General features: G+C 42.7%; 2 protein-coding genes and 1 long non-coding RNA gene across 4 annotated transcripts; 2 read left to right on the top strand and 1 right to left on the bottom strand.

The window, feature by feature from the left end:
- The first annotated feature begins 8,280 nt into the window (after positions 1 to 8,280).
- LOC136546520 (uncharacterized) lies at positions 8,281 to 9,408 on the top strand. Its single transcript, XR_010781381.1, has 3 exons — positions 8,281 to 8,826; positions 8,997 to 9,073; positions 9,331 to 9,408. It is a non-coding gene; the product is annotated as an uncharacterized lncRNA (long non-coding RNA).
- A 5,890-nt stretch (positions 9,409 to 15,298) lies between these two features.
- Positions 15,299 to 19,582, top strand: LOC136542106 (methyl-CpG-binding domain-containing protein 2-like). 2 transcript variants are annotated; one of them, XM_066534393.1, is made up of 5 exons: positions 15,299 to 15,415; positions 16,903 to 17,431; positions 17,785 to 17,838; positions 18,115 to 18,284; positions 18,946 to 19,582. In XM_066534393.1, the coding sequence occupies exons 2-5, from the start codon at positions 16,935 to 16,937 to the stop codon at positions 19,149 to 19,151; spliced, it is 927 nt and encodes a 308-aa protein (XP_066390490.1). In that variant the 5' UTR covers positions 15,299 to 15,415; positions 16,903 to 16,934; the 3' UTR covers positions 19,152 to 19,582. The 2 variants fall into 2 exon arrangements, with proteins under 2 accessions (XP_066390490.1, XP_066390491.1); XM_066534394.1 differs by having other exon boundaries at positions 15,341 to 15,632.
- Positions 19,583 to 21,835: 2,253 nt separating this feature from the next.
- Positions 21,836 to 23,738, bottom strand: LOC136546519 (chitinase-like protein 1). Its single transcript, XM_066538497.1, has 3 exons — positions 23,077 to 23,738; positions 22,826 to 22,982; positions 21,836 to 22,658 (listed from the first exon to the last, which is right to left on the bottom strand). The coding sequence occupies exons 1-3, from the start codon at positions 23,477 to 23,479 to the stop codon at positions 22,232 to 22,234; spliced, it is 987 nt and encodes a 328-aa protein (XP_066394594.1). The 5' UTR covers positions 23,480 to 23,738; the 3' UTR covers positions 21,836 to 22,231.
- Between the last annotated feature and the right edge of the window lie 1,374 nt (positions 23,739 to 25,112).

The raw sequence follows: 25,112 nt of genomic DNA, 5'->3' as shown, positions 1-25,112 counted from the left end.
ATGCAAGACACATGAAACAAGTACATCCAACATTACTCAAGCATACTTTTTAGAAAGGCAGCATGTAAGCAATGGTGGATGGTCCAAGTTTAAGTGGTGGCTCACTTTCATATGTTTGACCTAACATCTCCAACACCACTTAACATGTCATGGTTGAGTTTAAACCCATTGCTTAACTGGTGACAAACACCTGGAGTGTTATAGGTTGGCTTGGTCAGCCCTGAAGATGGTGCTGAGCGTGGCATGTATGTGGTGGTGCTGACCTTGCTCTTGCTCTGCTATTCACGCCCCTGCAATTCCTTTTCTGCAAGCATAGCAAATTGAAACAACTGGTTGACAGTGTTAAATTCTTTATAATCAACAATGTCCTAAATCTCATGCCTCAAACCCGAATAAAAATGACAAATGGCATCTTTGTTTCCCTCTACAACATACAACGCATCAATCCCATTTGGAGCTCACCATAGTAATCATGTATAGATTTATCTCCTTGTTCTAAACGCATCAATTTCTTACGCAAGTCTCTATGATAAGAAGGAGGAACAAAGTGATCATGCATAGCTACCTTAAGTTCTTCCCATGTACCAGGTAAAGCATCCTGTGCAGCTAGCCCATTCCACCAAATAATGGCAAAATCCTTAAACTCACTAGTAGCTTGACGAACTCTATGATGCTCAGGCACAAAGTGGGCGCTAAACTTTTGTTCTACTATCATCTCCCAATCAAGATATCCCTCAGCATCATAATGACCCAAAAAAGATGGTATTGTGAACTTAATCTTAGCATAAGGATCATCGGGTACACGGTGATTATTACCTTGATGGTGGTGGACACCACCCATACCTGTTGTGTTGCGGCGAAGACGTCATCATAATCTTGCTTGTCGGAAGGCTGCTCGATCTATGTTTCCAGTGGCATCATGCACCGTGTCTTCTGGCAAGAGACCATCGGTGTTGCTGCTGGAGATGTCATTATTGTTGACCGCCACCAATGTTTCCAACTCAGTAACCTTGTCGGTTAGCGTGGAAATTCGTTTGTCCAATCTCTCCATACTGTTGCCAATGTTGAGTTCAATGAGTGCATCAGTGACAACCTTTCTAACGGCCTCATTCATCCTTTTTTGGGCATCCTCTACAATAGCTTGTAGTTGCTCTTGGCTGACACACTCATTGAAACCCTTAGAATTGTTATCTCCAGTCTGTTCACCTTCTGCCATGGTAAACACAAAAACAGGAACAAACGGTGAAAGTTATCCCTACCAAATGACTACATGGTTGAAGTGGTGTCACTTTTCATAGCAAATGGAAGCGTCTTACCAAGCTCTTACAAAGTTCTTACCAACGCAAGCAATGGGTGGTACAACCGATGGCTGGTTCATGATACCTGTGAGGCAGTGGTACCGAGATTGCAAAGCCCTTTTTCTGTACTAATTTAAAGAATTTGTGGAGCTTGGAAGGCAAACAAAGAGTAATATGTATATCTGGCACACAAGTCAATAACAGAAAGTAATGCTGAATTATAGTCCAAAGTACTTATTCTCGTTGCTAGTCTAAAATGTTCCAAGTACTAGGCGTGTGACAAAAGTATGATGGATAGAAAGATGATAGGTGTGTGAAAAATAAGTATGGTGGATGGAAATAGCAACACAAATAAGGAACCAGACAGCACACGCTAACACAACTCACTTTGTTCTTCTCTATATGCTCCTCTAGATATTGTTCCTCTTTTGTCCCTCTCTTTTTTTCTCATTTTTTGGCTGTCGTTGTTTTTTTGGGAAATTTTAACTTTTTTATTTTAATTTTTTGACATTTTTCCTTTACTTAGGAGCACAAAATAAGTAACCACAGAAAATATGAGCTCAAACAAGTGTAAGACGTGGCCTGTGGAATTTTCAGAAAACTTGCTCAAAATCGACAAAAACCTTGTGACCACGAAAAAAGGATCTTGTGACCACTTTTTGACCAATTTAAAATTTTTGAACCCCGATATGATGGGGGATGGATGGATCTGAAATTTTTTTCTGATTGATTTTGATATATGGAACATCGAAATCAGAGTTCGTATGCAAAAACTAGACCAGTTTTAAGAATTGGCTCCGAATTAAAGGACAAAACGAAAACAATGTGCACAAAACTAGTCACAACAACAAAGATTTGATGGAAACGATGGGGGAAAATACACAAATTAGACTCTAACATGACCTAACTAGCAACAAGACCTTGACTAGGACACAAACTCATCACGACGGACTCTAAAACTGAAATATGCAAAGGCTATGGCGTGAAAGGTTCTACGACAGAAAAATGAGTATGGCACTGAACTATGGGACGAATGTGAAACACTCAAACTAGGGAATAAATGTGAACCTAATGGTATACCTTAGCTCTAATACCACTTAATGGGAACGGGGATCCTGATCTTCCATCAGGTGGTGGTAACTATCATTGTGGCGGAGAATGACACACCGATCCGGCTTCAGATCGAAAGATCGAACCCTGCAATCTTAGCACCACAGCTCCTCTAGTTATCAACCGAGTCTTAGACTAGGTTGACCTTGCCAAGAAGGCTAATCCCTACCTGTGTAACGAAGAACATAAGCAAGAACAAGAAAGAACACAACCAAATTACAGATGAATGATTAATCTCTCAAAATTGGGGTCTCACAAACCGATGAACGGCGAAACTGTTCTTGATAGAATAATCTAAGCAAAACCCAAAACCTATTGATGGTGGCAGCATATGATTATAAAGGTCTTAGGGTTGTTACCCACCCTGGACACGCCCCCTAATTGTCCCAAACACGATACACGGTCCAATGGACCAAAAGACGGTGTCGCAGCACCCTGGCAGATTCTAGATGCTAATTTGTTTCGATGATTCCTATTGATTCCGAAGAGCTTTTGACTTGAGACCATTTGGATTGGCTTCCTTATCAAATTAGCTTTCCATCCATATGTGGATCGTGAAAAATGGAGTCTGGATGCGTCCTGGGTGACCAGTTTAAGGTAGACTGATCCTGGAGGCCAAGGCAGATTCGAAATCATGTTGGACTGGGCCTTCGGTTCCTGTTGGACGTCCTTGCTGGTCATCTTCACCTCCACCATGTCCTCTAAGTCCTTCATGACCCTCTCTAATGTTCCTAAGCAAGATAACATCATTAGGTAGTAGTCTATTCTCAAAAGTATAAAAAGGATCCCTTAAGAACGAGCTCGCCTCTAAATTGAGTTGACGCATTCGAGCCTGGGTCATTGGATCTTGCATGACAGTTGGAGGATCAGTGGGCACATCCAAAGGAGTGATGTCCTCATTAGGTGGTACCTAGGCACACGAGCATCACAAGCATCTTGGCCCATGTTCGAGTGTCGGCCGGATACGATCCATGGTTTTTTCCTCAAAAAGAAAGGTAGAAGCCTCTCAAGACCGGTCGAACAGACCCGAGAACTATATGGATTGACCGCCAAGGGTTTGAAGTCAGTCACCAGTTGACCCAAGCCAGATCCCCATGAACGGGATGCCAGGCCTCACTTGGACTAGCCAGCTAACAACTCACTAAGCATTGTGGCTCGTCCATAGAGGAAAATCATAGCATGGCTCAGCCCCATAGGTTGCGAAAACCATGGATGGGGTGATGATCACAAAGACGAGCTGACCCTCGACCGGATGTAGGCTACGTGTGGGGGCTCGAGGAAAGTTGGGCTCGTAAGGAGACCGAATGCACGATCGTAGAACAATAAACCCCCGAAGGGGTCAAAATTAGGGAAGGACCTTTTCCGACCCACCAAACCTCACGGCTGTACCCTCGAGGGGTCCAATCTCGACAAAAGGGAATCACCATCCCTAGATCATGCTGTGGGCGACAAAAGAAGGCTAAGGCCTTCAGAGTCCACTCGCTCGGAAAAGCCTTCGAAGGAGTATTCTACTCCTCCACATGCTTGAGGCTACTATCTGGGACCAATATTAGGGTACCCAAAGAGGGGCTAATAACCATCCACATTGATTTATCCGAGTAGTCAAGAGCATGACTATAGCTCCAACTGACCCCTAGGTGCACAAGCTCAAGGGTGGGCTCCACCTTGCCTGACCTCTGGGGGTGGGCTCCGCCTCGCCCGACCTATGAGGGTGGGCTCTGCCACGTCTGACCTCTGGGGGCATGCTCTGCCTCGCCCGACACCAAGGCTACGGGCTCTGCCTTGCCTAACCTCTGAGGGCTAGCTCTACCTCCCCCAACCTTTGAGGGTTGGCTCTACCTCGCTCGACATCGAGGCTGCGAGCTCTACCTCACCCGACCTCTGAGGGCTAGCTTCGCCTTGCCTGACCTCTAGGGGTGGGCACCACCTCACTTAGCCTCCGAAGGTGGGCTCTACCTTGCCTGACCTCTAGGGGTAGGCTCCACCTTGCCAGACACCAAGGCCATGGGCTCTGCCTCACCTGACCTCCAAGGGCTAGCTCCGCCTCGCTTGGCCTCTAAGGGTGGGCTCCACCTTGCCTAACCTCTAAGGGTTGGCTCCACCTCGCCCGACACCAAGGTTGTGAGCTCCGCCTCGCCTGACCTTTGAGGGCAGGCTCTGCCTTGCCCGACCTCTAAGGGCTGGCTCCACCTCACGTGACCCTTGGGTTCATGCTCTGCCTCGCTCGACCTTTAAGGGTAGGCTCTGCCTCACCCAACACCGAGGCCACAGGTTCTGCCTCGTCCGACCTCTGAAGGTGGGCTCTATCTTGCTCAACCTCTAAGGGCTGGCTCAACCTCACCCAGCCTCTAAGGCGGGCTCTGCCTCACTCGACCTCTAAGGGTGGGCTTCACCTTGCCTGACCTCTAGGGGTGGGCTTTGCCTCGCATGACCCTTGGGTTTGCACTCTGCCTCACTCGGCCTCTAGGAGGGACTCCGCCTCGATCGACCCTGAGGACGGGGGATCCGTCTCGCCCGATGGAGACCCATACCGCTACCAACCACTCTAGGTCTAAACGAATGGGCCTAGGTCAAAGCTCTAACACTAGGGAGGTGATCGCCACGCCCTATATAACCAGTGGCCATGATAGGCCATACTTGGGGATTCACATCAGGAACAACGTCGGGCATACAGGTGCTGTTCTGCCTAACCCTCATATGGGCACTGACAGGCACGTCAGTTCACCATGACGTCCACCAGGGCGGAGTGGAGCGCCGTGACCAAGAGACGACGCCTACGCATGGCGCTAGTGACAGACAGGGCCATGATGTGGAGCTGTCCCTGTTGATGTCTACAAAGTCGGTGGGACCCACATGAATGAAAAGAAGGACCCGATGATCCTGGAGGACTTCTTCTCCTTCTCATTCGACTCTTTTCCCTTGACTATAACCCGTGCTTTCCCTTGGTCTATAAAAGGGAATGCAGGGCGTCCCGTAAGTGGCATCGCATCGAAACACATCACACCGATTCGGACTCGAACCCCAAACCGATTAGAACACACAAGTACACAGCCGAGAAGCGACCGAGCCCTCGGCACCCATTCGCTCCTCTCACCAGAGATTTGGGACCTATCTCACTCTCGACTGTTTGCAACCCCTACTATGAACTTTTAGTGCTAGTAACATGAGCAGCAGCAATGAACTAGACGTAGGGACATTTTGCCCGAACCAGTATAAACCTCGTGTCCTCTTAGCACACCATCTGGGCATACAGGTAATATTAGAAATTTACTAGCCGGTGGCAACTCAAAACACCGACATCGAGCATGGCGTGAATTCAACCAAATTTTAGTTTGCATGGAAAATGATTTTATCTTGAAGACTTCTCGTCATGGAGATGACTTGGTCAATAGCGTGACAAGATGTTTTATTGTTTTTGGTTGTTTTGATCTATATGTACAAAATGTTACCGTAGCATTAGCTTTTATTACTTGTTTCCTGTATATTATTCTAATCGCTATCATGTTTGCCACATCAAAGATTTCTTCCTATCGATATAAAACATTGTCTTAGCCACATCACGCAAAGGTCTATAAAGTAGAGTTTGTGTACCAGCGACGACACGCTCTCCGTAACTGTGTTAATTTCATAAACTTTGTTTTCTAGATTAAATGTCACTTTAACATCGATATTTAATTTTATAGTATTGTTATCATACCGTGTGATCCGTATGTTTTTAGTATAAAAGTTTAGTTGTTCCATAGCAACGCACGAACACATTACAGTACAACTAAAAAGAAAATAACTAAATGGTACGGCAATTTTTTGGGTCATCGCTCTGTCTCCCCGTATGATCCCACAAACGTCAGTCCGCCTCCCCCCGCCCTGCAATCCACGAGTCGACGCTCGTACGCCCACGCCCACGACAAAAACACAAAAGGAAAGAGCTCAAAAGGAAACCTCGCTCCCTTGATTCGGTGATTCATCTTGCGTGGCCATCATCGCCATCGCTCGAGCGCCCTCATCCTCCCTCGCGCCCTCGCTCCACGCGCGATCGGTCACCGTTGTCCGCATTCGCTGCGTCCCCATCATCGCCCTCACCCGCAACTCGCCGCACTGCCGCCGCCCACGACGGCCCCATAGCGGCCAGTGTAGCGGCGCTCAAGGACGTGCGGAGACATAGGGGAGCTCGTAGCCCTATCCCAGGCCGTGCGGCGGCGGCCCTTGCCAGGTCACGTGGAGTCGCTTCCGCCAGCCCGCCCCTTGCCGCATGGTGGTGACCTCACTGGATCTTTGTGCTCAGCCACCTGCTGGTTCTTCCCTCTCCCCTTCCCTGAGCCCCTTCTTCTGATTTGTAATCCAATAGTTTGTTTTTTCCTTTTTTTTGTGTGTGTTCCATGGAAGGAGGCTAAAAGCGATTATTGATGAGATCTTCAGATAGTAGGCAGTATATTAATCTACGTTATGAACATGTTCGTCTTGCCTTTGTCAGTTGTGCTGCCTGATGTAGTGAATATCTGGAGTTGTTCCATCACAGTTATTAGTTTTTTTGCTCCATCATGTAGATATGCAATGTCACTGATGGCTAAATCCAAGATCCAATCATACCCTGATCCACTCAATTTGATTTGATTCTCTTTTTGATCTTTGTGATGTTCGTTCATATTTTCCATTAATCTTATTGATCCATAAATTTCTGATTCTCTCTAAAACTATAGGTGGAGCCATGGAGGCATGGTTGTCCGGTGGCATTGTAATGGGGATCATCTACTGGCTGTACTTGATTTGTTCTCCTTTGATTTCCCTAACTTCGATTGATTCATAAATGCTAATTTCTCCTAGATGTGATTCGTCCCGTAGTCACCAAACTCATGGAAATAAAGGACAGATGTTCTCCATTTCTCCTAGATTTGAAGCAGTTAATAGTTGCATAAAAATATCACATGACGTCTACAGTTTCTCCATGATCAGATAGTTTTGCAGTGGACTGATGGGTGTGCTTATTAGATGAGGAATTGCACCAAGGAGGAGTTCGTGCACATACTCCGGCGCCAAAGCATAGGGTTCGCGAGGGGGAGCTCAAAGTGCCGTGGTGCGACACTGCACAAGTGTGGCCGCCTAGAAGCTAGGATGGGCAACTTCTTGGCAAGAAGTAAGCTGATATTAAAAAAATTGACATGCATACATAGTAGCGCCTGTCTTTCCCTTTTTATACTCTGTTAGCTTGAGTTCAAATGTTTTTATGCATTGTTATGAGTAAAAAGTGCTGAGACGAAGTTGGCCTGATTTTACATTAGACATGGGGGTGCTCAATGATTATTTCGACATATTTTAAGCTCATGTTAGGTCCTTGCAGCTTGCGGCCTATTTAAGGGATACAACAATTTTTGCCATCTTCTTTGGTTGGTCTTGCTTCTTAATTTCTATCCACATAAGAGTCCTATTACTCTCAATTTCTACTATCTAGAATATTGTTTCTGTAGTAATTTTTGTAAGAGAGTTGCGATAAATTTTTGCACTGCATTCTTTGAACAGAACTGGTATATGGATTTGTGTTCAAGTCACATGTCTATTGTTACACTACATGGAGGTGAATTATTTGGTTGCATAAGTGGAGAACGTCTGGCTGGAACTCGAGTGGCTAGTGGTGGAGGCGTGGCCCAGGGATGCGCTCTTCTTCTACTACAGCGGCCACGGCCTGCAGCTCCTCGCCGAGATCGAGCAGGACGTAGGACGATACGACGAGTGCATCGTGCCATGCGACCTCAACCTGATCAAAGGTGGGTGCTCCCTTTCTCTGCATTTTGTTGTGAGCGCTCATGTCTGAACTCACTTAGTATCAGACAATACTTGCATAATTGCTTGACTGAACGTCATCTATTCTTGACTGAATGTAGCAATAATAATTGTTTGCAATATTGAAAAAGCGAGTCAAATCATGTGGCGGCTATAAGAACTACAAAGCATCTAATAGTTAGCATCATTGATGAACAATATCATGGACATGTTTAGTTCTGTGATTCAGTTTTCAGGGTCCACCAAGTGAAAATCGAAACAAACATTGTCGACACTTGAAGCCGTCAGTATTTTATATATGCTCCTTACTGCTATGTCATGTCTTATTATCTCCTTGTGGCTTAGGATTGTCCACACTTGAAGTCGTTGTTATTTTATATATGCTCCTTACTGCTATGTCAGGTCTTATTATCTCCTTGTGGCTTAGGTGTCATCCTTTGTGGCAAAGCAGATAAAAAACGAGTCTCTAACAGCATAGAGTTATGCCGTCTTGTTGGTTTCTCTGTTCAAGTTTCAGAGACCAACTCTGGTGGAGTTAATGACACTTTCTACTATGATGGGAAAGCAAATTCGGATTTCACCTCTAATTTATTTCATTGGTAATTGGAGGAATGTTTCTCATGGCTATCCTTATTTTTATCAGGTATTTCATATTTCCTTTTCTCTTTCAAATTATCTATGCAGGGATAGGTAAAACCAAAGCCTACTAGATAGTAAAACATCTGCATCGATAATTATAAGCTTTACAAAGTTGACGGATTCGATGGTTCATCAGTGTGGGATGCATGTTTTTTTCTTTTTCTTTCATGTCAGATTGGCAAAGTTAGAACTGACCCAGGACAACTATCTAGAAAATCAGCTCTATGTTGCTAAGTTGCTTCAATTGCAAGGTAATGTAAAGAAGGCTACAAGAATGCTAAAGAAAACCTTAAAGAAAGATGACGTTCAAAATATAAGCTGGATGAAATCCGTTAGGTGTTTTTTTCTAAGCTATATTGCTTTGATGGATGTGACAATGCTACACACGATTAGGCTTATGCCACCGCAGAGCTTTTTAGAATGCTTTGAGAAACATTCTGTGCATTGTGGCATCTAATTTGATGGATTATTATCTGGTAGAAAATCTTATTTGAATTTCATTATGTAGGATGACATATTTGATGAAGCGGTGCTGGAAAAAGTAACCGAACTGATTACTTTGACAAGATTGGCCAGATTATCCTTGCATGAGATCTGGATGCCGGGTTTGATAATGCTCTTCTCTCCCCCCTTTTTTCACCTATCTTTTATTTTTCTATACATGAACGTGGGGAGTTCCTCGTGACTCCTTTTTGTTTTTACCCTTTTCACTATCAAATGCATGCACATTTTCTATATGCATATAAATATGTGCTATCTAATCCAGTCATTCTGAGTTGTTATTTTCTTTTCCAGAATGCCAATGGGAAAGTCAAGTACTTGGTGTACAATAGGGAGAATACAACATTGCAACCCTAAATCTGCCACATGGTCTTTTTTTGTGCTCAAAATCTGCCACATGATCAGGATCAGATGTTTTGTCTCATTGATTTTGCTGGTTTCAAATTAGGTAATCTGTGAATTCCAGTGACAAAGATGATGACAAATGTACTACAAGGCCATTATCCTGAAATATTGAATGTGGCAATCATTTATAATGCTCTAAATTTCATATGATGATAGGCTTCATATCAGATACATCATGACTGACCAATTTCATTTACCTCCCTGCATATATATATATGTAGACTCAAGTAAAAGATTGTTGTTACGCTTTTGAATTTTCATCTCGATATTGGAGTAAGGCATATTTGTTTATGTACTTATTCGGTGTGTTTGGATGAGCCAGCCACAAATGAAACATTAGAGAGCAAGTCAAGCAGAACCACGGCAGTCGCTGCAGGCTGCAGCAGCCAGCCGTATGTTGCCTTGTAATTTTGCTGTACATAAGTATCAGTTTCATATGTAACAAGCAAATAAAACGTCTAATGTTATTTTTAATTAATCATGAATTCAAGCAAATTAAACATTGCAGATGAAATAGATGGGTAACTAACTCAGAATCACCACCGCTTGCAATAATAATACATATAATTTAACTATTTCTATATATTGTCGATGGTGAATTTTGTCACATATACTCAAGTGGATACCTTATTCTATAGTATATGTCTGCGTGGAATAGGCATAAAGCCACACATTTAGGGCATGTTTGGCAGGTCTCTGGCTCCTCTAAAAATGGCTCCGGCTCTGGCTCCTCTGAAGGAGCAGCTCCTCTGGAGGAGCTGAAACCGTTCTGGAAAACGTCTGGCAAAACGGCTCCTTCGCACTAGACGACGTGAACCCACCGTAAGGAGCCGCGTGAAGCTCGTTTTTTAGGCTTCTCCTGCGCAGGCAAAAAATGGCTTCAGCTCTTGATCGGCTCCCCATGCAAAGCCCTTTTCAAAACAGGAGTTTGGCACAGCCCCTGCAGGAGCCGGAGCTGAAGCCCCTGCAGGAGCCCTACCAAAGAGGCTCTTATACAGTGAGTATAACATATTTTGTTTTAATATTTTATGAGAGATTTTTCAAGACACGTAGTATTACTTATGTGACAGGTATTACTATTTATATATATACTCGAACCTATGTACAGGATGATGTGGAGATGTGGTGGAACTTATTCATGGATTTATTGATGTACGAAAAAAAATGGATATAGAAGATTTCTTCCAGCCGAAAGGTACATACAGTAGAGTTTGTGAGTCTGCGACACCGCACTCTCCGTAACTGTGTTAATTTCTCGAACTTTGCTTTTTCGATTAAATGTCACTTTAACGTCGATATTTAATTTTACAGTATTGTTATCTTATCGTGCGATCTGTGTGTTTTTAGTATAAAAGTTTAGGTATCCCATAGTAATATGTACGAACTTAGTACCAGTATATATATATACATGACATACATATATACGTCAATATACATGGGTCTGGTGGCTGGGCTGGTGGGCTCCGCTTGATGGTGATGGCCCACAATTAGCAAACCGAACGGATGGAAGCTAATGGCCTGATCGACCAACTGCTCGTCCTTCGTATTCTAGATCACAGCTCCAGAGATCAGAGTCCAGAACGACACGGCCCCCTTAGCGTCCTACAGCGCCTACAGAGGCGGCGCGCGGGCCGGCGGCCGTGGAGCGTGCAGAGTCAGCGGCGCGATAACTCAACGCCGTGGCCGGCAGATGGCGGCGCAACGACTAGACGCGGTGGTCGCCGGGTGCTGCTTCGCTCCCGATTGTGCAAGTGCAACGATGGCACCAAAGAAGAACAGTACATGATGAAAGGTTTTCTTTAATTCAGAAATCAGAATTCTAACTACTCTATATTTTCGTGTTATTTAATTTCACTAGGAATGAATTCCCTCTGTCTATATTTTCGTGTTATTTAATTTCACTATGAATGAATTCCCTCCGTCCAAAAAGGATGTAATTCTGGGATTCAAATCTTGTCTAAAAAAGAATGTAATTCTGTGTTTTGACCAGCGTTTTCAAGTGGGACCCACCTAATAAAAAACAAAAAAAAAATCACCGCATGACTCATGGCATTGGATACAACAACAATAACAACAAAGCCTTTAAGTCACAAACAAGTTGGGGTAGGCTAGAGTTGAAACCCAACAGAAGCAATCAAGGTTCAGGCACGTGAATAACTATTTTCCAAGCACTCCTATCTAAGGCTAAGTCTTTAGATATATTCCATCCTTTCAAGTCTCCTTTTATTGCCTCTATCGAAGTCAACTTCGGTCTTCCTCTGCCTCTCTTTACGTTACTACGCATCGGTGCCTCTGGAGGTCTCCGTTGGACATATCCAAACCATCTCAATCGGTGTTGGACAAACTTTTCTTCAATTGGTGCTACCCCTAATCTATCATGTATATCATCGTTCCGAACTCGATCCCTTCTTGTATGACCGTAAATCCAACGCAATATACGTATTTCTGTGACACTTATCTGTTGAACATGTTGTCTTTTCGTAGGCCAACATTCTGGACCATACAACATAGCAGTTCTAATCGTTGTCCTATAAAACTTGCCTTTTAACTTCTGTTGTACCATTTTGTCACATAGGACACCAGATGCTTGGCGTCACTTCATTCATCCTGCTTTGATTCTATGGCTAACATCTTCATCCACCCTGCATGACTCATGGCATTGGATAATGTAAAATATTTTGAACTTGTGGAGAATTCTCTAGACACAAAAATTACTTTATATAGAACTCTCTAGAATATAACAGGGATACATGCGTAATTTTACATCTCCGCTAATCTAGCCTCGGAATTTGAGATTTTCATTCTTTCTGGGACGGAGCGAGTACATCGATGCACATTATGCGGATGTAGCCTGTAGGTTTAATAATCAATACTTCAATAATTAATTTATCGTTTGTCTATTTCCTTTTGTGATTTTTTATACAGTTTGAAGAGTATTTTGCCAAAGCATTTAGCACTAGCAGCTCTAACCCTGCTCCTTGAAGAGTATTTTTTGCCAAAGTATATACAGAAACATAATACTTTAGCAAGCCCATGTATAGTTTAACTATGTTTGATTTTTGTATGAAGTCCCCCGCATCTAAAAATTATTCCTGCCCCGCCACTGTTTGCAGCTCAGTTTGGCTCTGCTGGGTTTTTGGGCTGTGAAAAGCGCGAGCTTCTGAGCAGAGGAAGTGACTTTTGGGGACAATGGGGAGATGTCGATGTCGAGATGTAAAGAAGATGCCATCCGTTTTTGCACGAGGCGCTGATGTTGTTGTCGGATACTGTATGTGCCACTGTGCTTGCTGCGATCTGTGCAGTGGAACATGACTCTCTTTTTTTTTTTTTGAACTTAGGAACATGACTCTTGTTCCTTCGTCGAGTCTGCTGATGCTCCCTTTCCGATCTTTTAGAAGGTCATTTGGGCTGTGCAGTTGCTCAGGCCTTGTTTAGATTGTAAATTTTTGCAATCTGGACACTGTAGCACGTTTCGTTTGTATTTGACAAACTTTGTCTGATCATGGACTAACTAGGCTTAAAAGATTCGTCTCATGATTTACAACCAAACTGTGCAATTAGTTATTTTTTTATCTACATTTAATGCTCCATGCATGCGTCCAAAAATTGATGTGATGAAGAGAGAGTGAAAAAACTTGGAATTTGGAGGTGATCTAAACAAGGCCTCAGTGCGGACTTGATGTCCGATTTCGTACATTGGCAGGAGTACCATATGCGTGGTGAGGGTTTGCTTCGTCTGATTGCTTTGCTCGATTCACTCAGGCTGCGAAGCCTGCTGCTGACTGCTGAGCGTAAGAGGGGAATATTCGGAAGGGATGACATGTCATCCGGATTATAATGACTTGTGCGGTGTGTCAATTTCTTTCTCGAATACGCAAGAACGTTGCGTTTCATTGTATTAAAAGAGGAGAAAAAGTAGTTTACACGTAATCGGCCTGAGACCAGCTGCTCATAAGGCTATATTTTGTGCAGTGTGCCAATGTCCCTTGCTAGAACTTTCCCCTTTAGAACGCCGAAATGATCAAACACAGGAATTGAAAGATGAATTGAAAAAATATAGGATTTCTATAAAAAAAAAGATTATACAAAACAGAGAATTGAGAAACATATATAAATGTATGTGCAAAACCGTTTGGATAGAGCGTAGGAAAGGAATTGAGAAGATAAATGATCCTTATGGATTCACATCATACGGTATTGCTCTTCTTTAATGTTCTACTCGTAGTCATCTAAGAGCTGATCAAATTAGAGAGGTAGCGTTGTAGATCTACAACAATTGCGTTCGACCTCCAAGATAGAGATCTTAGCACGAAGTTGATAAGTGATGATGCCATCGAGGATGTGCTCAGTCGTTGTCGATGAAGAGATGCCATCGAGGATGTGCTTAGTCGTTGTCGATGAAGAGATCGTGGATGTAGAGAACCATGCGGTGCGCAAGTGTCGGAGCACTGTCGGCTACGACATGTTTAGGTTCGATAAGGGGCAAATGTTTTGTGGTGTGAACTGGTGAAAGACCCGTTTACGTTTTGGTAATTGAATAACAACAATCGGTGAATAATAATTTTCATATGAGAGAAAAAGGTAATGTTTACTCCACAAGCATGAGTGTGTAAAGGCAAAGATATTGCAATAGGGTTTATCTTTCATCGGCCATGGGTAATTAGAGAAGTTGAATGGCTATATTGATAGATAGCTGTATAATAAAGAGAGGCAAATTCGTTGCTAAATACAATTATCGTGTCACTAGGTGAGATCTAGCATTGCATATGTATTTAGATCAAGCGATGTGTGGTGAGAAGCAAGTGAAAACGTTTGGAAAATGCTAACTCAATGCTAAATGTGATGGTCATCCCATGAGTACCTATTGGAGCTAGCCATTTAAAAAGGTTTGAGAAGAGTAGCTCCGTGGAGGATTTTTTAATCATCACCGGAGCTCTCCAGTGGGCACTAGAGTGCACCTACTGAAAACTTAAGTGCCGGTGATTAGGTTAGTCTGATCGTCCGTCTAAAATCTCTGGTGGTCACAAGAGCTTAGATCATAGCCCTAACCCTAATGAAAATCAACGGATAAACCCTAACTTTCAGTGGCGCTAGAGAACTAACCATTTATTAAGTTTAGACTTGACAGGGACAGTGTGGTGGCCTGTGCCAAGAGGTCAGTTGTGCCCCGCTCCGCACCTTGCTTTGTCTATCACTGCACCACGTCACGCGTGCGTATTGTGTGGTCTACACTGGTTCTGATTGTCAACAACAAGAGAGAGAAAAGAAATGAGAAAATGATATTTTTTTGGTCAATGGCATATGGGTCCCTGTAGTCTACAATTCATTTTTTTTCTTCAATCCATTTTATAAGGTAAAAGGAGAAAGAGGATCTTGCGGAGGTGCTTTATATTTTTTTTACAGTAAATAAGGTAATTAGTAAAATAATACTATGGCTATATACACATGTATTCACTTCAATCCGCATGTGTTAAAATGAAATGGAACGAAACTTAGTTTAATTTCACCCCAATCCATTGCGACGAATACAAATAAGGCCTACAGTGTAAAAAGCTGGAGGCCTGGAATAACTGATCTTTCACAAGGAGGGTTGCAGAGTTGCAGGGAGCCGCGCCCCAGGCAGCGCACGAGGCCTCCATTCGGGCCAGAACCCGATCGGGCCATCGGGCACGCGGCGGAGAACGCGAGTAAGTACTCCCATCCTCAACCCCTCCCCTCCGCCGTAAACCCCGCTGTTCTTCGCCGGAGCACCCCCTTCCCGTCCCCAGCCCCAGTCTCCGTCCCCCTGTACCTGGATATCTTCGGAGGCCGCCGCTGGGGGCCGCCTGCATGCTCAAATCGTAGACACTGGGTCGGCTCGGGGTGGAGATCCGTCCGGGCTCGGATCGATTTCTTCGTTCTCTGGTGAGTGACCTAGGCAAGCTGGACGGGGTGGTTTAGGAGCTCGCTTTGGTCTAGGAAACCACCTTTTTTCTGAGTGAGAGCAATCACATCCAAATCAACTCTCCCCATTCAGCCGGGAGCGATTTGCTTGCTGCATGGCACCCTAGTCTAGTCCATTCGCGCGTGGTTCAGCTAGGTTATTCAGCGCGCAAGATCGATCTACACAAGCTGCGGGCGCTGGCCATTTTCTAACAAAATTGCTACCCCCGTATTAACTCCTGCCTTTTGCATAGGGTTCTTTGCGGACACCTCTGCCATCTCTAGATTTCATATTAACAAACCGCGCCCCCAAAAAAAAAAAAAAAAAAAATTAACAAAAAAAAAAAAAAAAAAAAAAAAAAAAAAAAAAAAAAAAAAAAAAAAAAAAAAAAAAAAAAAAAAAAAAAAAAAAAAAAAAAAAAAAAAAAAAAAAAAAAAAAAAAAAAAAAAAATAAAAAAAAAAAAAAAAAAACAAAAACAAAAAAAAAACAAAAAAAAAAAAAAAAAAAAAAAAAAAAAAAAAAAAAAAAAAAAAAAAAAAAAAAAAAAAAAAAAAAAAAAAAAAAAAAAAAAAAAAAAAAAACAAAAAAAAAAAAAACAAAAAAAAAAACAAAAAAAAACAAAAAAAAAAAAAAAAAAAAAAAAAAAGAAAAAAAAAAAAAAAAAAAAAAACAAAAAAAAAAAAAAAAAAAAAAAAAAAAAAAAAAAAAAAAAAAAAAACAAAAAAAAAAAAAAAAAAACAAAAAACAAACCCCCCCCACACCCCACCCCCCCCCCCCCCCCCCCCCCCCACCCCCCCCCCCCCCCCCCCCCCCAATGAATGATTTGCCTTTATATATGTTATTGTTCAAGAAATTGAGATAGGCTCAACCCATTGAGCTACATTTCTGTTGCTGAGATCTGTTTGTGTGTCAGATCGATAATTGCGAGTCGCTAGTGCAGTTGACTAATGGGGAATATGCAGTTTGTCTTGTGTGCATTATGCTATGTAATCAATCTCTTGTTCAGTGAAGCATAAAATAAGCCATCACAACTGCACTTAAAGCATCAGTCTTCTAACTTTTTACAAAAGATTGTTAACCAAGTAGGTTGGTTTGCTTATGCAGGTCAGGTTATCATCCCATCACACTATTATATATCATGCAATATTTGAACCTTCATGAGTACTGGATGTGATACATAATGTGCACATATTCCACATGGAACCATTCTTCTGTTTGCAGCAGGAAATTCTAACAATTACCAACTGCAGGTACCTAGGCTCTAATAATTTGTACAAAACCGATGGAAAGTTCTAAATCTCCTCAATCATCAAAGAACAGTCAGATTACGGTGCCTTCTGATAGCAATGGCCCCCGATTTGACAATGACGGGTTTGCTTCAGAAACTGCATCAAATCAAATGGTCGTTTTCAACTCTGAAGCAGGAGATAAAGAGCAAGATGAACTGGGAGAAAATCATTTGCAGAAGTCAGTCATAACAAGGGGGATATCTCCATCTATTGGAGCATTCACTGTCCAATGTGCAAAATGTTTTAAATGGAGGCTTATCCCAACGAAAAAGAAGTATGAAGAAATTCGTGAACGTATTATACAGGAACCTTTTGTATGTAAAAGAGCTCGTGAATGGAAACCTGATGTAACATGCAATGATCCAGAAGATATATCTCAGGATGGCAGCAGGCTTTGGGCTATTGACAAACCCAATATTGCACAACCCCCTCGTGGATGGGAAAGGCAGATTAGGATAAGAGGTGAAGGGGGTACCAAATTTGCTGATGTGTAAGTAATTCTTTTCTTTCAGTGCTGTATTTGCTCTGATCTTATTCTCTTTTGCAACACAAGTTGGTTCAACTTTTTATGGCTGTCATCTTTCCTTTCAAATCATCGTTAATGATAGAGAAAATAACATAAAACATAACTGCTTATACTAGTGTGCATTGCATTGTGGTTGGAACATTATGATTTTTCCAAAATGTTCTCCAAAATATCATGGATCTAGGAAAAATTCAGACATCTGCGTCTGCAGCATCGTGAATAAAATTATTGACCTTTGGGACATACAAAGTCACACATTTTTTACTGCAATTTCTGAACTTGATATGTTTGTGTAACCCTCTTCTATTTGCTTTCAGATACTATACCTCTCCTACTGGAAGGAAACTTAGGTCTCTGGTTGAAATTGATAGGTATGACAATTCTAATTTCTTCAAAACTTCCTTGAATGCCATTCTTTATCAGATGAAAGTGCACTCTGAAAAGTTGCAATATCTTGAATTCATGAGCAGAACTTCCACAGCAAACATTGTATGTTTTTAAGGCCTTTAATGAGTAGATATTCCAAATAAATAGTATGCGGATGTTAACTGTATCAGTTATGCACTGCCTTTATTCCTTATATTTCTGAATTGTCTACATGTGCTTCAACCTGTCTGTCTTAAAGCCTCCATGTCTTACTTTGGCAGGTTCCTCCAAGAGAATCCGGAGTATGTTGCACAGGGTGTAACTTTAGCTCAGTTTTCGTTCCAGATACCTAGACCTCTGCGGCAGGACTATGTTAAAAAGAAAACGAAGTTGATAAATCCAACTGATGAAGCAAGTACAATTACTTCTAAGTCTTTTCAACCAGAAGAAGGTCCGTAATTGGGTATCAGCAAACTAATAATTACTTTCCATTGTAATGCATGAACTATTGATTCTTAGTTGAACTTTTCCATGTTAAGCGATGAATGATATAGCTTTTTTTTTTTTGACAACACATGAATGATATGGCTTGAAATATATGGGCACACAAGCAGAGGTTTGGAAAACATATGATTGGCTAGGATGCTGTAGTTATCTGGGCTCTGACTACTTGATCAGATTGAAGCCCTGATTAGATATGGGAGTAGTGAATTTATTTAACCTGTTGAAATGCTTTTGTGTTAGACAATAATTCAGATGAATTTCTTGTGAGGTTATTTGGGTGATGGGATTTGTTGGGAAACTTTTCAACCTCCCAAAAACTATCTAAACAGGCCTTGCTAACTGCCATATGTTGGCTATGTGTTTACTAGAAATTATCCTTTAATGTCCTGGCATCTCTATTGTAGATGCTAAGAGGCTTGCTACATTATGCACCTCAAACGATTGTTCATCATGGTTACTTACTGTTAAGTGTTAGCTGTGCAGCAAGTTCTCTTCGGCATTTTAATAAGAAAGAAAATTAGCTATGTCATGTTGCTGTTTGCTGTAGTATGTACACTGCTAGACTCACTATACTTTTTCTGATTCCACATTTCAACATTTTGTTTCAGTGAACCCCATAGCCTGGGCAGTTCCTACAGCACATGAGGGTGATGCCAGTGAAGAAGCTTCTCTCGCTGATGAGACACTTGCATCAGAAGTAGTGCTAACCCGGAAGAGAAAAGTAGAAAGCTCTTCGTCAGTAGAGCCAAACCATCTCTCTGATGAACTTGAACCAAAGTTGGCGGATGCTCAGAACGGGGAGACGTCTAACTGAAAAGTAAAAGTGGGCAGCATCGTGATGCCAACTGCCCCCCTATCATGGTTTTATTGGTCCTCTGCTTGTTTCTCATTTCCCTTGGGAGTCAGTTTCTCTGTTTTATGAGGTCACAAGCCTCTTTTGTAGTATTACACCACAGAAGCTGGCTGGCCCAAAATCCGCCACTTTGGGGGGGCAGCAGCTTAACGAAATGTTTGTACGAGAGTTTAGAGTCCAATGGTTGGATAAGTATGTTTATTACCTTGTACTTAGCTAGGAACCTGCTTATGTAAGATGAAGAACTGTCATAGCGGCATAGTTATGCTGCACGTCGGATTTAATCTCCTGTTCTTTGTTAGACGGACCAGTAGCAAATGTTGTGAAATGTCTTTATATACCAGTACTACTGCAGTATTGTTGTGGTAATTCTCTGAGCATGTTTCCGATTTGATGTTGTGATCCTTGTCCCTTTTAGGAGCTGTTCGGTAGAACTCTTGGAGCAAATCTTATTAGTTCTGTGAGGGCTCTACCAAACGTCAATGACTCCTATAGGAGTGGTTAGTGATTACTTAAATAAAATGAACTCATATGTCAGGATGTTCCTTCTCAATTCGCTTTCCTCTCTTATATAAAGCTTAGAATCATTTTGCAGCCAGGACTCCTGAGTCCTGACATCATTGCATCAGGACAAAATCTTACAGCTTTTGCTGCGCTTCTATGTTGGCTATCTTCAACAACAACATCCAAAATACAGTACTTATTCGTTCTTTGGGTAACATTACAAGTAAAAGGTTCAATATCTATTCGGTATTTTCTCCAACAACGAGACCAAAAAGAGAATCATTTCTGTAAATGGGTTTTTAGGAGAGATAATGTCCATATTTAGGTTGCGCCTCTCAGTCTAACCCAAAATAGGTCTCTCGTATAGGTACTATATTGGAGACTAATTTTAGGTCTCTTACTATCTATTTTGGATTTATGTGCCTATATGGGTTCGTCGTTGGAGATAGTCTTAGAACAATTCGCACTTTACACCATCCCTGCACTTAAATAAAGTCTTAAACAGTTTAGGAAACAAAACAGCGATCCACAACATTGGCGTCAGCCAGTGGCGGAGCCAAGAAAGCTGGAAACTGGGTGCTAGACTGGACAAGGTCACAAGGGTGTTGGATTGATAGAAAATGAATTGGATTTTAAATTTTAAGCTCTTTTTTCTTTTAGGACTGATTTTTAGGTTTATACGGTATTTCTCCGAGTGTAGAGATTCCACTGGCAAGGTCAGGGCAGCACCAGTCCTTAGACTGTCTCGGAATCTATACGGGCATCCAAACTTAAAATAGTTAATAGTTAGTAAATGATTCAAAATCATTTTTTAACAGAGTATCTATACAGAAGACCTATTTTAGGTTGTTTAAGAGGCACAACCCAAATATAAACATCCTTTCTCTTGAAAACTATTTACAGAAAAAATTTTCTTTTGGATCTAGTTGTTGGAGAAGATACTAAATAGATATTAAATCTTTTACCTATAGCGCTATATAAAGGATAAATGCATCTTGTATTTTGGTTGCTGTCGTTGGAGATAGCCTTGCTCCGACCTGGCACCAGCTGACTACTCCCGATCCCCATCCCCAGCGTACCTTGCTTGTAGCGCCTCGAGGAAGGACCGTCCCTGTGTAGTTGTACTTGGAGATCATCACGTACGGAGTACTGGTCATCAGCAACATCATCTCTGGTCTGGCCGCCAAGCATTCCAGCTTTGACAGCCGCAGCTTGGATTTTTTTATCGTGCACAATACTCCCTTCGTTTTAAATTATAGAAACGTTTTAATTCTTCTAGGTATTTTTTTACTACATGTCTGATATAGTACTCCTTCCATATTGGTAATTTAAATCGTTTTGGACAGCAACAAGATCTCCAAAGCATAATTTTGATTTCTTATTTTTATAAAAATATTTATTGAAAAGTGATATATGTATTTTTTATGAAAGTACGTTTCAAGACAAATCTATTTATATGGTTTTTATATTTTCAAACTTAATAACTTAAAAGCTATTCATGATTTATATTCCCAATGTTTGACACAAGCCTTTTCCAAAATGACTTGAATTATCAGTACGAAGGGAGTATATATCTAAGTACGTAGCAAAAGTTATGCATCTAAAAAAACTGAAACGTCTTATAATTTACGTAGAATGGAGGTAGTTCCCAACTTTTGGTATACCAATCATGGATCCCATGGCTGCGGCAAACCTTTGCCAGCACCCATTCCAGCACTCTAGGCTGATCCAATTTCACCTTGTTTCAGCTTATTCTCTCTCGCAGAACACTATTAAATTAACCGAAATCAGCTAAAACTATATCAGCCGAACAGGGTATGCAAAAGTTATGCAAACCAGTTGTTTCTTAGCTTTCAAAGGCTCCATAGAGGCGTTTAGTTAAACATGTTAAGCACTCTATTCATTTTCTCACAGAGCAACAGTTTCGCTAAGGATTCAAAATCATATACATTCTGCATGCTTGTACATTCAGCCATGTCCGCGAGTCCACATTCTCTAGCTACAACTCACTCCAAGCAAGAACAAGTGTGCAATACTCTCTATTTTCACAGTACAAGCAAGTTTCCATCATTCATTTCTGTACCTCGGTTGAGTTGTCCCTGGTCAGAATAGTTCTGCGAATTCATGCCATAAGAATGCTCTAGTCCAAATGTTAACAATGTACTAGCACTGGATAACCTAACAATACAAGACATACAAAAGGTTCAGAAAAAGCTAGGCGATGTTTCGATAGCAAGCAGACATACAGAAGTTCAGAAAAAAAAGGGTCCTGGTATGTTCAGTCCTCTTTAAACATGTGTATAACGTATCTGAGAGAACCAAAGAAACCAAAACAAACTATCTATGGTATAATGACCACAAACCTCGGAATTCCCATAGACAGTACATAGTCTTGTGATCAGCCATTCAAAACAACATCAACCCGATGCAGCTTCACACATTCTGAAGAATCAGTAGCTCAATTTAGCGCTGGAAGCTTGATCAATGGCAGCAGCAGGAACAGGTGTACAACACGACCATGGCACAATGGGTCTGTTTTAGCTTCCTGATTGCTGCTGCTTCTGGTCATCTGTTGGGCTTGAGGGGTTGAACGGGAGCTGCTCAGCACAATCACGGTTGTCGCCAGAGTGCTCACGGCCAACACCCATGAGGTCAAGGTAATACTGGTAGTGAGAGATTATAGTGTTCATGGCGTCGATAAATCCCTTGCCACAGATCGATTCGCCGTAGAGTATGTTCATGGTGGCACCGAACCCAGGCAGGCGTTTGCTGAGCGTATCGTTCTTTGTGGGCTTCCAGGTGCCCACAAACGCTTCGTGCGCTGACGGCTGGCTCTTCTTGATTGGCGTCATCCACCGCCACATTGCCGCCATGAATGCCAGCGTCGCGTTCTGCTCGAGGTACTCTGGGTGGTGGAGCAGGTCCACCTTGATCCCGTCACCTGCGGCGCCATAGTTATAGTTCCTGAAAGAAGTAACCAACCACATCAATACGACTGGAAATTCAGAGCTTGATTGCTAATTTGTACTGCTCTCCAACGTGAAACTGATTGCAAAAAGAGAAGTTGAAATGGTGGTGGACTGGAATGGTGAAAGCGAGTTCTAGCATTGGCAGGGGGGGGGCAGCATTACCAGTAGACAGGTATCGCGCCGCGGCCGTAGTACTCGGCGCCCTCAACGCAGGGCCACTGGGTGTAGGTCTTGTCACAGTAGGTCTGGTCGGGGCTCATCTCGTGGTTGTAGCATAGCCCCCACGCCGTCGGCCCGCCGGTAGCCACGCCGTACCCACCTGCAATTCCGTAGCCGCTAGTCAATCAATCGGTTCCTCCTCCAGCCCAACAGAATCGAAGCAGACGAACAAGCATCGGAACCAAGGATCTTACATGAGGTCTTGGCGCCGACGTGTCCGAGAAACGCGCAGAGCTCCATCATCTGCATCTTCTTGCCGCCGGTGGTGCAGAACCCCTGGGGCTCGAAGAGTGCCGCGGCGGTGATGAAGGCCTGGTAATCCCAGAACCCGACGGCGTGCGCGACGGGGGTGTTGCGCTTGGCGAAGAGGTTCTCGAACTGGTACACCTTGAAGAAGTCGGTGATGGTGTCGTTGCAGCAGTACTTGCTCCCGGAGCACTCCCACCCCTTGTTGCAGATCTTCTCCTGCGACTTCTTTATCTGGGCCTTCCACGTCCCCGCCGTGAGCACCAGCGCAATCGTGCCGCCCACCAGAATCGCCGCCGCGGCCAGGGCCAGCGTCCACACGATGATCTTGTTCCGCGTCTTCCGCTTCATCTTCTCTCTCGTCGAGCCCCTCCCCCCGCTGCTCGCCCCGCCGGAAGCTTGCTAGGGAGAGCTTAGCTGGATCCCGAACCGGGGCTGCTGGGGCTCGAATCTGGATCTGAGGAATGCGGGTGCAAATGTGGACGGAGAGAGCGGTAGCTGGAGATCTCGCTGCGGTTGTTGAAGGGGAGGAGATTAATCGAGGGAGAGGAGTGTGAGGTAAAGGGAAGGGGAAAGCGAAGTGGCAACTACACATGTGCCGACGGACGGGAAGAGTGGTGGGTGTCGGTGGCGGGAGGCCGTCAAGGGGGAAGAGGCGCCCGGGCAGGCAGCAACTCAGGATGGATTTTCCGCGTACGCTCTAGAGCATGTGCCACTGTTTTTTTTTTCCCGTTTTACTACTTGTAGCTAAAATGTTTTTTCCTTTCCAGGGGAGTTCCTGATTTTCCGCAATACTTGACATGAAATTAACTTCCACAGTGATTTTGTATAAGAGTATATCTATCGTTCACTCAATTGAAGTTTTACATTTATATATTTTTATTATCTATGTCTGTTCCAACTTCCGAATTCCTTTCTAACTTCTGACTATTTGAACTCGACCGGTCTTCAAATTTACCATGTGGCCGAAGGCAGCAGGAATGCAGGATGACATATACTCCTGTCAACGTCCTAGCGCAAATAAATAACACTGAATAATTCGATTCTTGCATTTAGAAGTAAAAAGATATATTACACCTCCACGAGCACGAGACTTTAGAAATTCCCGTGTCAGTTTATGAAAGCGACAGGCTCACAGCTCAAAGACAGATCGTCTGTCACTCGAATAATCAGGCTGGTGTTTAGATTCAAGGTATAAAGTTTTAGATATCACATCGGATCGGATGTTATATGAGCTGTCGTATTAGGTGTTTAATATTAATAAAAAAATAAATTACAGAATTCGTCAGTAAACCTCAAGACGTATTTATTAAGCCTAATTAATTCGTCACTATCATATGTGTTACTGTAGTATTTTTTTTTTGTTAAATCATGAACTAATTAGGATTAAAAGATCAGTCTCGCAAAGTAATCGTACTCTGTGTAATTAGTTATTTTTTAGTCTATGTTTAATACTCGTGTCTAAATATTCGATGTGATAGGGCGTAAAGTTTTGACGGGAAACTAAACATGGGCCAAATCAGATTTGGTGGGTGATGCCGTGACCGTGATCGTAACCAGCTGGCTAGCTTGGCCAGGTGGCAGTTGCCCCGTGTTTGCCTGCGAGGACCTGGGCAGTGACGTACGCATCAGCATACACGTAAGAGCAGAGCAGGCACATCCAGGCCACAACCAAGTGGAAATCACACGTGACAGAAACCTTCTTGCCATTTGCCAACGGGTCTATTTGAAAACGCAAGATTTTGGCAAAAGTCATACAATTTGTTTTTTTTTCAAAAAGTTGTTCTATTTTTTTTAAAAAACATCTTTTTTTTTTCACGTTGCAAACAGACCCGGAATCTCCGAACCTATCGTGGGTGATTCAGCACACGGAATCAAGATCATAGACAGACGGTTATAACGAGAAAAATAATAAATAAAAGGGTTGCACAAAACACGCTGGAGTGGCTGTGCCTTAACGATGAAGTGTCGTCGTCGTCGACCA

Source organism: Miscanthus floridulus, chromosome 3 (assembly GCF_019320115.1).
Source record: "Miscanthus floridulus cultivar M001 chromosome 3, ASM1932011v1, whole genome shotgun sequence".
Lineage (NCBI taxonomy): Eukaryota > Viridiplantae > Streptophyta > Magnoliopsida > Poales > Poaceae > Miscanthus > Miscanthus floridulus.
The sequence above is the reverse complement of the archived record's forward strand: the minus strand, read 5'-3'. Positions and strand labels throughout refer to the sequence as shown.

Excerpts from the sequence above, each read along its gene's own strand:
- LOC136542106 (XM_066534393.1), top strand. The coding sequence starts at position 16,935 with ATGGAAAGTTCTAAATCTCCTCAATCATCAAAGAACAGTCAGATTACG. Across the intron at positions 17,432-17,784 it reads GGTACCAAATTTGCTGATGT|ATACTATACCTCTCCTACTG; the intron begins GTAAGTAATTCT and ends ATTTGCTTTCAG. Across the intron at positions 17,839-18,114 it reads TCTCTGGTTGAAATTGATAG|GTTCCTCCAAGAGAATCCGG; the intron begins GTATGACAATTC and ends TTACTTTGGCAG.
- LOC136546519 (XM_066538497.1), bottom strand. The coding sequence starts at position 23,479 with ATGAAGCGGAAGACGCGGAACAAGATCATCGTGTGGACGCTGGCCCTG. Across the intron at positions 22,983-23,076 it reads CGTCGGCGCCAAGACCTCAT|GTGGGTACGGCGTGGCTACC; the intron begins GTAAGATCCTTG and ends ACGGAATTGCAG. Across the intron at positions 22,659-22,825 it reads GGCGCGATACCTGTCTACTG|GAACTATAACTATGGCGCCG; the intron begins GTAATGCTGCCC and ends TACTTCTTTCAG.